The sequence below is a fragment of the Neopsephotus bourkii genome, unplaced genomic scaffold (genome assembly GCF_033783945.1).
Source record: "Neopsephotus bourkii isolate Nb327-2 ecotype Australia unplaced genomic scaffold, CSIRO-AGI_Nbou_v1 NB_753, whole genome shotgun sequence".
NCBI classification, from domain to species: Eukaryota; Metazoa; Chordata; class Aves; order Psittaciformes; family Psittacidae; genus Neopsephotus; species Neopsephotus bourkii.
In genome coordinates this window covers 2,288,509-2,306,164 of record NW_026901251.1, presented here as the reverse complement: position 1 = coordinate 2,306,164, position 17,656 = coordinate 2,288,509, and the positions used below count along the sequence as shown (strand labels likewise).

The 17,656-nt window shown below is 37.3% G+C and overlaps 1 protein-coding gene across 2 annotated transcripts in view; it reads left to right on the top strand.

The window, feature by feature from the left end:
* Nucleotides 1–17,656, top strand: part of ASXL3 (ASXL transcriptional regulator 3) — a 130,693-nt gene that overhangs the window by 21,864 nt on the left and 91,173 nt on the right. Inside the window, exons 2-3 of one of the 2 annotated variants that reach the window (XM_061354891.1) lie at nt 2,932–2,995; nt 4,823–4,905. In XM_061354891.1, the coding sequence (XP_061210875.1) occupies nt 4,850–4,905 (56 nt within the window). In that variant the 5' untranslated portion in view covers nt 2,932–2,995; nt 4,823–4,849. The remainder of the gene's footprint in view (nt 1–2,931; nt 2,996–4,822; nt 4,906–17,656) is intronic. The other variant, XM_061354890.1, reaches the window with a different exon arrangement.

The following is a 17,656-nucleotide window of genomic DNA, read 5'->3' as shown; positions in this document are numbered from 1 at the left end:
TCATCCCTCTATCCTCTTTTTCATGTACCATGCACCCTCTCTTTTCTCAGCCGTCTTACTCTTTTCTCCCCTTCATACATCTCTATACCGTTCCTTCCCCCACTCTGTACCCTGCCCTACCCTTCTCTCCTAACCGTTTACCCGTCTGTCTTCACACAAAGGGCTTTGAACTTTTACCAGGCTGCTGATAATTCCCCAATGGCTAAAGCCGTTAATCAAAAATGAATACAAAAGATTTGAGTGGGGCATTTCCCACAATAGAAGTCAGTCCTCCTGTTAACCTCACACAAGCAGCTGGAAAAGACAATGCTGGATTTTTTTCCAGGATGCTGTTCTTGTATGATGTTTGGGACTCCATCTTTCAGTTCATCAGTTTAGTAATGAGTGGCTAGAAAATATATTTTGTGCTTAGAAGAAAGAGAGTTGTTTTTCTCTTCTCTTATCCTGCTGTCTTTCGGCAGGAAAGGTTGTCAGCTGTCCAGTTCAGCCTGCCTTGTATTTTAGCTGTTGTGTGGGAGCACTGGCAATAACTGTACTGTTCCTTTCTCCTCCCAACTTCTTTAAATAATGTTCTAAAGAGAATTGCTTCAGTTTGTGAGTAGTGGCTCAGCCTATAATTTGACCAAGCAGACGTGATAAAATGATCTGGATTTTTGTCAGCTACCTGACCTTGAGATTTCTGCAGGCGGCTTCCAGAAATAGAAGACGCTCTGCCTGGTTCCAGCTAACTGTATTCTGGTTGCACAGTCAGCATCAACAAGCCCACTGGACTGTTCTGCCTGCTGCTTTTGGACCATAGCACAGCATCAGACCACACTTGGTTCTGGTTTAGAAGAGTCATTTTCTCTCAGTAGTGGCTGCTTCTCTGGTAACCCTTCCCACTTTCTGCAAGAATATTTACGGGTGGCAAGAAGGCCAACTTCGTAATTCTCCTTTCTTCATGCTGGCCCTCTGCTTGTGTCCCCTCTAGTGGCTGAAATGCAAACGATTGAGTAGATCTGATTCACGTAGTCACAAGTACCTGTGTGTATACAGATTAAACTAATTATTCCATTAACTATATAGAGGTTATCTTCTGATTTTGTAGGCAAGCTGAGCATTCAGGATTTCTCTCTTTGTGCAAAGCTGAGAGTCTTTGCTCTGGAGTCTTCTTGTCAACAGTTCACTGGAAAGTGTTTCTTCCCCACTGTGGCAACTGAGTTTTCTAAGCAGTTGTCAATGCACAGAAGGTAATAAGATGCTATGGTGAGAAAAGGAATTTGGACTTCTTCTTGTCCCATATAACTGACACGACTTTTCGGATGAAATTGGGACTGTATGTGTTTGTAGCATCTGTGTAATTATTTAATATCACTGAAGTTATGGGTTGGTACGTGTAGGTGTTACAAACGTAACAATTTGTCAGGCTGTTACCATTTCCTGGGAGGTTTGATTTCCACTGTGCGTGGTAGGATCTGAGTTCTCTTTTCTTTCAACCCTTTACCAGGGTTTGAATGAACACCAAGAATGTGTTCAGTGCTACGTCTACTTCTGTTCTCTTCCAGATTGTCATGATGGTTATCAAATTATTTGTCCTAGTTATTTAGTGGCTGTCTCTTTTTAAGCCTGTTGTTGAATGGCAGGAATAAATAGAGCATATTTGATCCTCTGTGATAGAGGTTGCAGTCAGTGCAAACCATTCTTCTGCCATTGTCCTTCTTACACAAAATACATCAAAACAATCATACTCTTTATGACAGTACTTTGGCATGTTTTAATTTCAGTTATTAGTCACTGCCCATATGAGTGTTGGTGGATTGAGTGGGAGGAAGGAGAAAGATACTTAAAACAGATAAAGGCTTCCTCCCCTGTTGCCTGTTACTTTTTATGACCAAGAAGTCTGTGACTTAACTATGCTACTGCATTTTAGCATTTCATTTGCCTTAAGGCACAGTAATTCAGTTTGAATTTCTAATAATATTTTTAAAATATTATAAATGCAAAAGGGATTGCGGGCTTTTAGCAAGTGTTAATGGTGAGATACAGAAGCAAGAGACACCGGTGCAATTATCAGTTCAGTTTATTCATTAGCTCACAGACTGCTAAATAATACTCTGATGCTGTTTTCCATAACTGGGGGAAGAAAATGAGATCATCATTAAAATGTTTTTACAAGTAATTATTTTTACTTTCTTAGTGTGATTAACAAACAGGTAGGTTAAAAATGGGGACGGAACACACACGACATGACAGCATGGTAGGAGGGGCAGAAATAGACATCTTTACTAAGGTTCTTTGTTAAATTAATCTTTGTTCTGATAAAGAAAACTTAATGAGGTACACAAAAACAAGATTTGCAACTTAAGTGGTGTTTGAATTGGAGAATTAATGATTTTCAGTTAGGGTATGAATAGTTCTTTAAATAACAGCCTTTAGAGGGTTGGATCAACAGACTTAAATTCATGGTGTATATGAACTGCAGCCCACGCTACATGTCCTGCATAAAACAAGTCCATACAATGGGCAATTGTTTGCTTCAGCATTTTCAGCCTGTCTAACATACTGTGCATTTCAGTTTGTCATTATATCCTGATTGTGTTCACTTCATACTGTGGTATTTGAAATCTGCCTTGCGGGTTTGATTAAACTTTTGTAGTGGTGTTGTACATCCTACTTGTTGGATCCATTGTTGTTTGGTGAAGATGATCCTCTGCATCCGTATGTCTGGCCATTGCTCCCACAACCAGTTCAGTGCAGCTTCCTCAGCACAAACTGCTCTCCCTTCTCCATTGTCCAGAGCAGAGTGACTTCTGATGCTTGTATAGCTTTATTGTTTCCTTCCCGTTATTGTCAAACTCACATGGTAATACTTGGCACTTTTACTGACTTTATAGAGTAGGATGTGATGTCGTAGAGAAGGGGACAGGGCTACCCAAATTTTCTCAATTGCAGGGAGGAGCTGCCCAGGTGTGCTGAGGGGCCTGTACTCAGGAAGAGAAACAGGGAATCCTCCACAGTGAGTAACCCCACTTTCAAGCGCACACAGTTTCCTTCATAGCCGTGTCCAGTACAGTGTAGTTTCCTCTTCTGTTTCCTTTCCAGTTTGCCCTCTGGAATGTTCCCAGTTCAGTTCTCTTCTTTTGCCTTTATTTTGGTGTATTCTCATTTTACCTTGTCCTTTTTCTTTGTCTTCCTTCTGAAGGTTGAAGTTTCCATTTTTGTCTCTTCACACCATTAATCCTTCCTCATCCTAGTCTTAATCTTTATACACATTGTCATTTTTCCAATGTGTCATTGTGGTTCTGTCACTAACACATCGTATCGTTTCTCTTCCCTTGCTGTGCAATGGCCCTTTTCCCAGCCCTGTGCAGTTCCTTCCATCTGTACTCATTGCCATACTCTTTCCTACCCACTCTTCTTTCTCCTTTCAAATCACCTTTCGGTTTTCCTTTACTGACGGGTCCCTTTTGCATCCTGCCTATTGATGTACATGAGATAAGCTCAGTTCAGCTCCCAGACCATTCTAGTGCAGCCCTCACTTCTGCATTTTCCTTTGTGTAACTGAAAGGTAAAGGCTACAAAGCTCATCTGTAACAAAAAATGAAGAATTTGGTAAACTGTGCTTTGGCTGCAAAAGGGGAGAACAGGCAGTAAATCAGAACTGTAAAATGGTAGGAGAGGGCTGAGCTGGTCAAGTTGCAGTGAGTAGAAAGGCTTTAGATTTAGGTGAGCTGCTTGAATTACAGCCCTGGTTAGCACCCTTCACAGTTTGATGACTTGCTTGATATGATGTGATGGTGTCTCTAGTTTCTAGTGGGCAGGTATCTACACAGCAGTAGCTACCTTCACAATTGTCATCGTTTGCTGACTACTAGAGAGAAGCTCAGGATCGGACGAATTTGGAGACCAAACTGACTTCTTTCTTACCCAGGGTAGAAATGCAAGTTCTGGCTGAGATATGTTGGCAAAATTCTCTAGGAAGCTTGATTGCTGCGGCCTGTGCTGCACCTTTTACTGCTGATTGAAAGATTTAATTTTCCAGGGCTGTCAGTCTGGCACTTTACGTGAACAAAAGAGTGGCTGTTTGTTTAACAGCTTAAAACTGATGGGGACAAAAAGGAAGTGGAAAACCAGAAAAATCTATACAAGATGGTTGTATCTGGAGAGCGGAGTGGGTTACTTTGGACTCAATTGGAAAAGGCAAAGGAGTGGAAAACTGAGCTGAACTGGAAAAATATACTGCACTCTGTCATGTAGCATCTTGTGTGCTGTGACTGTTCTGGCTACTTAATTTTTTTATTTTTTATTTTTTTTTAGAAACAAAAGGTATTTTAAAATTGAAACCTATCTGTGCCAATTCTCACAGTAGCTCCTGCTTTACAAATGGAAGGTTTTAGCCAGTTTTGTTCCAGAGGTCATGACAAAACCTAAGTATAGAATATTCAAATGACCTCAAATACTTCTAAAACCAAACCAAACCAAAAAAGACTAGCTGCCTCTTCTTCCTTTTTTTTTTTTTTTTTTCCTTCCCTTCTGCCTGAAAGAAACTCTGTTGCTGTATCATAAAATTAGTTACATGTTTCAACTCTTTTATTTGGAACCTGGTGAGATTTTTTTCCCAGGCAGATGTAGCAGATGATGCACAAAATCAGCAAGTAAATGTTATCCTTGCTGCAGTTTCCTGGATTGTATCTGGCCTTCCAACAGACAGAAGACTTCAGTCTCAACACTGCTGTTCCCTGCCTTTCACAAATAGCTACATAAAAACTGCATGATCACATAACCTTTCAGTTTCACAGGACAGCTGTGTCTCGTCACTTACACATGTATTATTTCTTTTCAGGCATTGGAAAAGTACCCCAACTCACCAATGACTGCAAAACAAATACTGGAAGTCATTCAGAAAGAAGGGTTAAAAGAAACAAGGTCAGTGTTTATATGCTCTGTATTTTTGCTATCTCTTTGAAAACCATCTAGGAATGGTACATTATCTTTACAAAACAGAAAGTGCTGGCTAATGGCTGAATTGATTTTCACTACCACAGTGGGAAATATAGTTGATGGGTTTTGTTTGTTAGTTCACATCTTTTAAAATGGTTAGTACTGGCTTAACTTTTTACCTTTTAAAAGGAATCTGTGGGCCAGCTCCAGTCTAATGGCCTTTCTTTAGAAAGACAACATTATCTGCTTAGGCAGTCCAATGCTACATCTCATTTTTGCTTAAGGACTGAAGCTTGACAACTGGGTTGCTTCTGCCACCATGTGCATGAACCAGACATGAGATGGAGCTAGACACACTCCTTTTCTCACTTGGGTTTGTGGTCTGGCACTTAAATCGCTGTTAGGGCATGCTGGTGATGGGGGTTGTGCTAATAAAGAATTGGGATTTGAGGGAGAGGGGTCTTTGAACATTGGGAGCTAGTCTGTGTGGCTGCAGAGGCTGATACAATTCATCATACCTTGGATGTAGATTTCAGCTGTGATCATTAAGCTGTTAGAGGATAGGTGGGTTACCCAGAGCCTGTGGAAATAAACAGTTGTCTTCCATTGATTCCTGGCTAATACTGGCATGCAGCTCAAGTTGACTGACATCATAGTTGATTGACCTGCAGATGGAAACTTGACAGGAAGTAAAATAAGTTAAGGAAAAACTGTTTGGTTGGTGGGGGCCTCCTACAAAATGCAGTTTCCTTTTCTCCAAATGTTATAGTACAAATTCTTTATTCTAATAAATTGTTTTAATACTTGTTGCTGTCTCAAAGCAAAGGGAGGCATTCACTTTTATTTTAATTACTTTCTTGTAGTGTGGAAGCTAAAAATCTAGGACAAGATAACTTCAAAGCCTGTGTTGAGTAGTAGTAACATGCTATGTCTATTAAATCTGAGTTTATTCTGGTGAACCAGAAGTAACCATGGGACATATTTTTACTGAATTCATTGTTCTTAAAAAACAGAATGCTCTGCATGATCGTTTGCGCTGCATAATGATGCACTGCTTTGTTGGTAGCCTCATAACATGTTTATAATAGCTGTATTTTGGTAAAATTGCACCTTTTGCAGATATAAAATGCTTTAGTGCCAGTCAAGAAATAGTACTTTGAGTATATTTAGTAATGATACCATGGAAACAAGGGCATTAAAACTTTTGAAAACTAATATCCAAATCTGTGTTATGCTGCAACGATTTGCATGCAACAACAAAAATCAAGAAAACCCGACTTTGAAAATCCATTTTTGTTAAAATACTGCTTTTCACAGCACTGAATGGGTTGCTTTCTTCTTATGTCCTGTGATATGAGAACTGCATGCGAGAGGCTCACAACGCTGATAATAGTATTTCTTTGTAAGCTTAAAAATTCTTGCTTCTGTGAACAGTACATGAACAAATTTTTGTGTGGAAAATCTATGGGAGGTAGTGAAGGCAGTGTTTTTCTGATTTAAATACATAAAACGTGAAAGCCCTTTTCAATTGCTACAGGATGAATAATATGAGGATTCATTTAAAGAGGTTCAAACCTAGATATTCTTTAATTTCTTTAGTTACTAAGAATCTGAGAGTTGCAGGGAGAGGACATTCATTCTGATTTTTATTCATGGTATTGTTGTAGGGCACTGAAACAGGTTGCCCAAAGAAATGATCAATTCTGTATCCCTGGCAGTGTTCAAGGCCAGGTTGGACAGAGCCTTGGGCAACACTGTCTAATGTGAGACATTCTCTGCCCATTGCATGGGGTTTGGAACTAGATGATCGTAAGGTCCTTTCCAACTCTAACTACTCTATGATTCTATGTGCGTGCAGGTGTGTGTGAATGTATAGTAGATTGCAGGATGCCATATGTGGTCATGATTATCTATGTAACTGGTAAGGTTAAAATTCAATGTTCTTTACTCCTTACTTCAAACATTGTACCTACATTATAGGCTAAGTCATCCTAAACTGATTAGCCTAAAATTTCTAACTTCTGTAATTGCAGAACCAAAACCTGTTGATTCTGTATTTGGATTCTCGTTTAACTTCTGATTGCACATGTTTGTTGATTGGGCCTCTGTGCATAAGTAATGTTCTGTTTGCACCGTCCTTGAATTTAGTCTTCCATTTACGTCATCCAGCTCTGCAGTTGCTTTCAGTACCTTTCTGCCAGTATAGTACCTTTGTCATTACTAAAGATGATTTTTCCTGGTCTCTATGCTTCAGCCAGCTAAGATGAACAAGAGATGTAAATATATGATATACAGTCATCTGGTCATAAGCAGTAGAATGGCACTAGCATATTTTATTCTTTATTGATTTGTGTGTGCTGTATTGATTTGTGTACCAGTATAAACTTGTACCAGCAATATGTTACTACTTTAATATACTTTACTTATTACTTTATACTGATTATCATTGTTGGTAGAACCTTGGCAATCCTAAATGAAGTTCTTAAAAAAATTCTCCTCTCTACTGTTCCATTTAGAGATGAATGAGATTAATTGGCTAAGTCATTTTTCAAATATATTGCAGCATTAATTAATCTAAAGCTCTTTGCTGTGGTAGTAAATCTGAATGAATAACATATGATTTTTCAGCAATCTCATTGTCATTATGTGTAATCTTATAAAAGAGACTGTCAGACTATTCAGCTTCTTTTCTTTGTTTGAAATAAAGACATCAAGTTGCACATTTGGGGGTTTTTTATTACTCAAACAATTAAATACAATAGAAGGAAAATTTCAAATTTACAAAGCAGATATATGTTAGAAATTTAAATGAAAACTTACTGACATGTCCTGTGAGAGGTTATACACCAGATTCTTGTGTCTTAATTTTGTTTTTTAAGTATCTTTCCTGTTTTGATGATTGATTGTAAAATGATCCGCAGACAGACAGTTCACCTGCTAACTAGAAAGAAAGAGTAAAAACTTTTAAGACAAACCTTTTTGGGATGGAGAAAATATATGGTTTTCTTCTGGGGGTGTGAGGGAAGGTGCTAGAAGTATTTGTTTTACATTCATGCTTGTGCTTTTAGTGAACAGTGCAAGGCCAACACACCTGGATGCTGAAATCTCTTTACAAAGAAGATAGGCAGCAACTTACTCCAGTGCACAGTGCCTTGGATTTTCCTTCCTAGCATCCACTGACCTAGTCTTTTGAAAACAATTCCCTGTCCCACTGTAATTTTCTAGACTTGTAACCTGCTGAACTCTCCTAGCACAGGATTTTGCTGATTTTGCTAGTGTGACAGAGACTGCTAGTCAGAGTATGATCCACTTTAGCCTTAGTGCTCCTTTTCCACTGTGCTGCTGCCTTGCTAGTTGTTCTCCATCTTATATTTTTGCTGTTACTTATTCCTGTTAAGGTCTAATATTCACTTTATGAATTGTACTCAGGTCTTCTGCAGACCATTTCTCAAATTTAAGATTACTGTAACATGTAGTCTTGTCTTTTAGCAGGCTTGCAACCCTTCTAAGTTTAGTGTCATCTGCTTAGCACAGCTTTCTTCCTTTTGCAGCATTGTATTTATCTGCCTATGAAAATTGCATGGGAAACTGTCCAAAGACTCATTCAATTGGGCTATATGATACCTATTGCTGCTTCTCCAACTACAGGGTCTGCTACTGTGTGATAAAGAAAATTTTGATAGATCTGAAGTAACTTGACAGGTCTATGTATCACTCAACTTCTTATCTGCTAAATTCTTCTAAATATTTTTTATTCTGTAATCTGGGGGAACTGAAATTCAGTTTTGCTGCATCTCCACTTTCTTGGTCCTGCCTTTTTTCTTTTTTTTTTTTTTTAAGCTAGTCATTAGATGTTACTCAGTCTTTAAGAACCACTGCTATCCTCTACAAGTTGTCAAAAATGACAACTGATAATTTGGAGACTGGCCTAGTCAGCTCTAAATACCTTATGGTGAATTTCAACAGATTTAACTGATTTGAGAATATCCAATTTAACTATCTTGTAATAATTTTTTTCTGTGTTTGTTCTTTGTGTTGGTTTTAGTAGCTGTCTAATCATAGACACCTTTCTAATTAGATGTCAACAAAGCACTACCACTCCTGTGCTTTTGGTGTAAGAGCTCGGTGCTACCCCTTCTCAGAAGACCAGGCCAGTTTCCTGTTTGTGTGCTTACAGAAATGTCTTTGTTCATGGTGGGTGGGTGGGTAAGATTGATGAAATTTAGTTTCCTGAAACCTGTTTTCTTATTTTTGTTTCTCCTTTATTTTCCAAAAAATTAAGAATCATCCCTTCATGAACACTCAATGTTTTCAGCTGCTTCTTCCCCACTGGGTCACATCAAACTTAAGTAATGCCTTCCATCCTAACTGCATTTTACGTCTTCTGCTCGAGGATTTTTGTTCCTAACACGGTTCCAGGAACTTTCCAGATTCTTCTTTGTCCCTGTGTCCGTCTTTCTCCAAGAGGTGCCTGCATGGTCATAGTGGGGATATTTAAGTAGGTCATCTGTGTTAAAATTTTTGCTGATTCTTACAGAAAAAAAATCTCAAATTTTCCTGGTTTCTTGCTGTATTTAACTCTGACCCTAGTACCATTCTTGGTTTTGCCCTCTTTCATGATTAACGGAAAATTGCCTGCAGGGCTACCAGGAATAACCTATTTATTCCCTTCTGTTTGGAGCACTGTGCCTTCATGAGGCATAGGACCATTTGAAGGCTGTTTAAGATTATCGGGGAGATAAAAATAAGTTAGTATGATTTAGGTGTTTGGATTAAGGAAGGGAAGATTTAGTTTACGTAAGTCTTCCAATATGTAAGACATAGGGAAGAAGTTACCTTGCATGTCTGATATGGATAGGATAAGAAATAAGGTCTTTAAATTGTAGCAAGAAAAGATTCCAATGAGGTAATAAGAAGCTCCTTTTTTTCTTCTAACAGGTATAACTGATTTCTGTCATGGACTGGGGGGGAGATGTGAAAGATCTCTAAATCTCTCTAATAACAATTTAGATGTGTGCCAGGAGTTTTGTAGATTTGGTTGATCCTGTCTTAAACTAGGACAATGAACTAGCATGTCCCTTGATCCGTATTTTTCTATGTATTTTTTTAGGTCAGCTTGCAGTACTTGGGCCGTACATGTTGCCTGAGTCCTACGGGAGAATATCCAGCCAAATTCTAATAAATGTTTGATGCTAATAACTCCAGATTATGTCTTGGCTTTCAGTAGTTCCCTTTCTCCTTTGCTTGGTGAGGCTGGGCAATTGACTTGTCTGGGTAAGAATAAAGCCACAGGTTCTCAGTACAAGTTAAGAGCAAATAAACTTTCAAAATGGGACAGGCAATGTTTAAGTTTTTGGAGTGCAACTTTAGCCTGCAGCTGTTAGCTATGTACTCTTCTCCATTACACTCAGGATTGTGAACCTTGGAATGGGATAATTTCATAGTATTTTTGCTGTTCAGCTAGAGTCACTGACCTCTGTATTGTCAAATGACGGACTATTCTGTTCAGGCAATTCATAAAAGAGGCTAAAATAATCCTTTCATCTCATTCTGTTTTTAATTTTTCATCAGGAATCTTACTCTTCTTTCTTTTGACGTTTCTTTGTTGATCTTAATTTCAACTATGAAAATCACGGCATCAGTCCGAACTCCTCCAAACTCCTCCTTTTCCTCTCCGCATATTTTGTCTTTTGCTACACAAGATTAAACTACCTACTGATGCTGTTGTGACAGTAGTCTTTCAGAAGACTGAGATGCTTGCCACTGGCTCTGGCAATAGCACTGTTTTTCTGCACTCTACCATGTTGATAATATCTATCATGAATGATATCATAACATATTCTGTCTTTTGAGTCTAGGAAAGCAGCAAAGTATGACCGTAATAAATTTCAAGATACTCTTACTAGATTTTACACTCTGTGCAGAAATACTAAACTAGTGGATTAGCTAGAATTAAACCCACTTTGAACTTCTGAGTAGAGTCATCAATAGAATACAACACATGATCTGTGCAGGGTATGTCTTAAGCTTTGAAGTAAGATGGTACTCCTGCAAATATTACCTTCACTTCTGAATCCTTTGATCTTTTTGACACTGTCTGTTTAAGCTTTTGCATACTTCATCCTTAGAGCTATTGACTTAAAAATAAAACCCCTTCTGAATGCTGCTGTTTCTGTAAATAGGCTAAATGAGCTGGCAACTGTCTCCCGTTGTTTATCATTTTCAAGTTCCTTTATTCTGTATGCATGTAGACTGAGAAATTTTTACTTCCTTTCCTATAAAATAATTCCAAGATATCATTATGATTCATAATTATTAACAAATTATAGTTTTTATCTTTCACTTACACACACACAAAAAAAAAGGAACAAAAAAGGGGAAAAAAGGGGGGGGGGAATAAAAAGGCAAATGCCTACCAAAAGACCAAAAAGCTCTTAAAAATTTCACTGAAAGAGCCACAGTTTTTTTCTTAAGGCTCTGATTGTTAATGGAAGAGTACAGATAGTTAAGAGGCTTCTGTGGTTGCATATGTCTGATAGAATTTATTGTTTTGTCTTGAAGGTAATTATTCCCTGCAATGGACTGAAAGAAAGCCTTGATGGGAAAAGGGAGAGAAAGCTTTTTGCATTCTTGGTCCTGGCATTATTAGGTTGATTTTTATGCCTCTACAGATTTGGCTTTTGGCTGTAAAGCAGTGAAAGAAACAAACTTTCAGTACAACCTGTCTTTCTGCATAAATTCACTTCAGACACCTCTTTGAAAGGCTGTTTTTCCCAGTATAACAGCAAACTGCCTAATTTGGTAGGCAGTTGTGGTAGCAGCAATTTACCAGCTGAAAATCTCAGGCCTGCTCCTTTTTGCCTAGGCATTCCCAGCATTGTTATGCCATAGTGCAGTCTAACTGGTAAAACCTGGTGGGTTTTCCTACATTATTGCATTCCAGCACTGTAACCGTAACTTGGATCATGACACCCATAACACCTTCATGATAATTATTTCAGGTTTTGATAATGATGTAGCCCTAAAACTACTATGGTATTAATTCAGCATTAATCTTCCCTCTTTGTCAGATTGAGTCGCCATCCCGTGGTCTCTAATTACCCTAATCCAATGTCATCCTTTCTCCCTTTGCATACATGGGAACTCAAATGCCATCTGTTTGATCATTCTATGTGCCTAACATTTTCTTAAGTAATACAACATGGACATCCCAGATTTCAGTATTTATTTTACATTCTGGCTCAGGATCAACCAAGCTTTCTTCTTTCGTTTGGTTTCAGGACTAATCATAAGGAAATAAAACCACAACTCCATAATTTTATCACGTATGGGACTTTCAATAGGTGATTTATAACTGTTTAGAAAAGTTCATATGCCTTCCTGCTTTGTACTTTCCCTGTCTGTCTGTTCCTGAATGTGCAGGTAAAATGAGATTTCAGAACAGCTGACCCTCCGTTTTCTTTTTTTAAGGATTATGATGTTACTGTTATTTTTCCATAAACATTTTGCTCTTACAGTGTTCAGTAATTCAGTTTTCCATTTGGTAGAATAGTTCTCTGGGTGTTAAAACATATATTGTAACCATCTTTCCACTTGCCATGAAAAGAATAGGAAATAGTGCTGCTTGGGCTTGGGCTTTTTTATTTTTTTATTTTTGAAAAATATCTGCCATAAAGTTGTTTGCTTTAAATCTATGAGCAGCTCTGCAAAACATGTCTGCATTGGGGATTGGGAAAGGAGGAATCCAGCCTGTGTGACATGATTGCTTTGTACTATCAAAAGCTTTTTTATTGTTTGATGCTTCACTGGTAAAGGAGAGTGGTGCATATGATCATTAGGTAGCCAAGTTATAATAATTTAGTGGGAATGTGAAAATTTTAAAAGCTAATTTATTTAGCTATAATAAGAAAAAATCTGCTGTTTTGTGATATGATGAACATGTTTCAATGTCTAAAGGTCTGTACTGCAGAAATATTTTATCTTTGAAGGCATGCCCAAGTCCTCTTTGTCACAGCCTAGCTTGCTGAAATTCACACCCCCTTATATGTGAATGCCATATGAAATATATTTCTTTTTTAATACAAGAGGAAATTCAGCAAATTAAACGTAACAAATAATGGATAGCAGTGCAGATGCAAATGCTGGTGTTCTTGTAAGTTTTAGTAGTTATTTTGTGCGGTAATGACAACACTTCCTGATAAAGACCATTTTATATTGAAGTACAACATAAGAAGAGAACAGCTGTGACTAAATAGTTTGAATTAGTCAACAAATCCAGTGTAGCTTTTTTTGAATAGTGTAATAATTTCTTTATTGTTATATTTTGATGTTTAAGAACTTAAGTTTTGTTGTCTTTTTCTTATATTGTGTCTCACTGTAGACTACTATTGAAGAGCCTCAAAAGTAATAATCTGGTTCAGGCTGATGAAAAGAGAAACCTGATTTATACATTGGTGTTACCATACTTTTACAGCATTATACTGAAGTGTATATTGTGTGATAACTTTCTTCCCACATTTCTTCCAGAAAGTGTTAACTTCTCTCTTAGCAATATTTAAATATGCTACAGATCTTTTTTCACTAGTGTTTCTGTATTTCAAAGACTAATTTTGCTTTAAAGTTTGTGTGCATGTCTCAGAAAGAGAAATTAATTAAGGATATCCAAGAGATCTAACACATTCAAAACAATCAGATACAGAAGTTATCTTGGGGAAATTTCATCAGATCTTTAATCCATTCTCTCAGTAGTGCCAGTGTTTTGGTTTGTTCATTTGTAGTTTTTTGTCTGTTTGTGTTTATTATTTGTTTGTTTTGGTGGTTGGGATTTGTGTGTGTGTGTACGGTATGTGTCCTATAATGTAGAGCATGAGACCTTCTACAGTCTGCAGAAGGTTTTCCTGTTCTTTTATCCAAAGTCTGCCTGCACTTCTATAAGCTGACCCATGGCTGCGTGAAAGGTAGGTAGATATGTATCCTCTTTGATTTTACTACCTTTATTAACCTGCTTTGCCAGCATCTTTTTAAGGGGAGTAAGGACACAGAAATGCTTTCCAGTAATAGTTGTCCATTGTTGCCAAAACCTTCAAAAATATCTTTCAGAAACAGAGATTTAATAGAATGTGTTCTTCTTTATGTCACTGTTCTGATATGAAGATCTGTCACATACATTAAGTTACACAAGTAATAAACTACTTATTAAAATACAACTCAGAAACAAGATCTGCAAGAGAGTGTATGCTAGTCAGGGGCGAAGTGCAAGAGCTATTGCTGAGTATCCAGCAGCCCTGTTCAGCTCTCTTGTGCTTAGAAAAGGCAAGAATAATCTTCTTTCAGAAGTACCTGGCAAATGCAATTCATCACATAAGCCTGTCAGGAGCAGCCATATATATCAAACTTTCAAACACAGTATGATATGGAGACTTTAGCTAAAAGGAGTCACCTTCTGAAGGAGCACTCTGGTAAAATATTCTTAGGAAAAAAGTTTTATGCTGTTGAAGACTTAAAACCTGCAGTGAAAATTGAAGTCTGGCTGGGAACTTGAAGACATGCGTGGTTTAATGGGTTGATGAGCTTTTGTTGCAACATCTGAGTAACCTAAGAAGCTGCTTTTTCTTGCAGATGTGAAATGAATTATTCTAGGTTTTAACTTGCTAGTTGCTGATAGAGATTTATTTGTTGGGGTTGGATTTATTTTTTTTTTCTCCATTTCAGTTTTGTTGTCTGTATTTCTCTTTTGCATTGAAAAGATAGTCTTTAAACCTATTGGTGATTACTGCTTTGAATTTCATTTATCCCAAAGCTGACTTTTGTCTTTATTTTTAAAGCCTGTGTCTTAAGGGACATGCACAACATCCCACAAAATGGTGCAATCTTTTTCTTTTAATGCTATTTCTGGTATTCCATAGCAACTGGGGAAAAAAAAAGAAAAAACCTAAAGTAACACTACAACACAGGCAATGCATTACAAATTTTCCGCTTAGTATTCAGTAAATTGTCAAGTCCTTATTTTCATCATTAACATATTTTTCACAGAGCAGAAGCATAGCTGTTTCTGGCAGACTGAATTAAATGTGTTTTACTTGAATGTGAAAGAAGAAAACATTGTCAGGCTTTCTATGAAAGCATCATTTTCTAGTAATAATTTATTTTCTGGAACAGTTTGCTGTGGGTGTTTTTTATGTTTCTATAAAGATCCAGGTATGTGTTTCAGTATAACTGTAATTAAACCATTTCTTAACTGAAAGGGAAAAAATAGGAAAAAAAATATTTGCTCGTATTCTTCATATTGCGTGAGCTGAAAATTTTAGTAGCTCTCTTATAGGCATGCACTGGCATATTTAATTTAAAATTTTGAAGTATGTTTTTATAGAATCTAGGCCTAAAAAGGCCTCAGAACTTCACTAAGTAGTATGAGAAAGTACGGGTACAACTGAATAAAATTTTATTACATTCACATGATTTTTTTTCTCCTAAGGCTAGCTGATAGCAATTCCATGTTATTTATCTTGGATCTCATAAGTAGTCATCTTAATTATCGTAAATAAATATAAAAATAATGCGACCATCTTTACAACATACAAACATACAGAAGTATTACAATAGCTGTGCTCCCAAGTACTGTTAGTCCTTGAAGAACCAGACTCTTGGAAGTAAAATCTTTACTGTGAAGTTTTGGTTTACAAATTCTGTAGATTTTGTTTCAATGTTGCCTATTCTCTCTGTTTTGATGAAAAGTAACCACTGCTTTGAAAATCATCAAGAGATGAAGTAGTTTAACTATAACTTCAATAAATCAGTGGATATAAAAAGATAAATTATTTAAAGCCTAATTAGTAAACAATTTCCCAATTACTTTTTTCTTTCATTACAAAATATAGTTAATTTCATACCTCCCTTCATACCTCCCATATGAAATAGGCTGAGAAAGCTGGGGCTGTTCAGCCTGGAGAAGAGAAGGCTGAGTGGAGACCTCATAGCAGCCTTCCAGTATCTGAAGGGGTCCTATAGGGATGCTGGGGATGGACTCTTCGTTAGGGACTGTAGTGACAGTACAGGGGTAACGGGTTAAAACTTAAACAGGGGAAGTTTAGATTGGATATAAAGAGGAAATTCTTTCCTGTTAGGGTGATGAGGCACTGGAATAGGTTGCCCAGGGAGTTTGTGAATGCTCCATCCCTGGCATTGTTCAAGGCCAGGTTGGACAAAGCCTTGGGCGAGATGGTTTAGTGTGAGGTGTCCCTGCCCATGACAGGGGGGTTGGAACTAAATGATCTTAAGGTCCTTTCCAACCCTAACTGTTCTATGATTCTATGATTCTGAATTATGTGCACACTCTTTGTTTCAAAACAGATTTTAATAGTGCCTAAATATCTTTTGCTAGTTTACATACTACCATGTGAAGGAAAAACATGTTTTGTGGAAGATCTGATTTTCTTTCAGTGGTATAGAAAGCTCGCATCTTCTGCTAGTAAACCATATAAACTCTGCCTTTGTCAGTGAGGATGTTTTATGATAGTTGTATGCTGGAAGCAGTAATCATGTGGCTGACAAATATTTGCAGTAGCAACAGAGAACTGAGAACCAAAACATATATATCAAATTGAAGTGTAAATAGAAGAACTTAAATGTTGTATGTATGAAACTGTGTTCATGTGCTTGTGTGCTTAGATACACCCACAGATTCACCTTTGTATGCATACCCATGCACTTATATGCATATAAAGTTGTAAACGACAAAATTATGCTCAAATACAGTTTTTGTTCAGTTGTTGCAATAGCAAAGATGATGGGAGGGAGCTCAAAAAAAAAATTCTAAAAACTGTTTTGCTGTTTGCCCTCAGCAGATAAAAGAGAGTACAAGTTGATATTTGCCTCCCTCCTCTCCTCCCTGCTGTCCCTCTACCCAATTTCTTTTGGTTTTCATTTTATTTATAATATGAGAAAAGGAAAATGGCATTTAGTAGGACTTTTCCTGGAAGGTAGTACTTACTAAAACAAAACCAAGCAAAAATGCCTAACTGCTTCACCCTATTTAGCATCTTACAGCATCCATAGCTACCGCTGTATCTTTTCTATGTTTCAATAAGCTTCTTTATGGTATGTATATCTGCTATCAGGAATCTATGAAGGTACACCATTCTGTACCTTTTTTTTCCCCTAAAAGAGCTTAACTTGCGTGCCTTTATATTTCATTTACAAATAAAACAAAATACGGGTAGGATCTGGACATTTTTTTTTTCTTCTTGCAAATGGCCCCCATTACTTGTTACTGCTTTCTTTCTTTTTCTTATGTTACCGATACACTTGGACTGAAATACTTTAGGAAGCCATTATCAAATATGCAATCATGTCAAAAGAAATGTGTCCCCAACAGTCATCACAAAGGAAAAAAAGAGACCTATAAAGGTCAGCAAGAAACTTTTTGAGAAGATATCTTTAAAAATATATGACAAGCAGGAAGTTGTTTTGCTTTTTTAAAGACTGCTTGCTTTGAGACAGGGAATCTTATCATGGCCAGTGAAAATTAGGCAATATCAAACTGTATGTCTACTCTTAACTGTTTGTCCCCTTCATCCAAAATCAACACCACTAAACCAAATCCAACTGTTAACCTTCCTCTGTTTGTAGTAGTAGCTTAAAGCTGTTAATCTAAACAATTACATCAAAGTATTATTCAGTCAGAAGATGTACTGAACTGTGTAAAATAACATAGTAGTAGCAGAACAGACTGGGATCT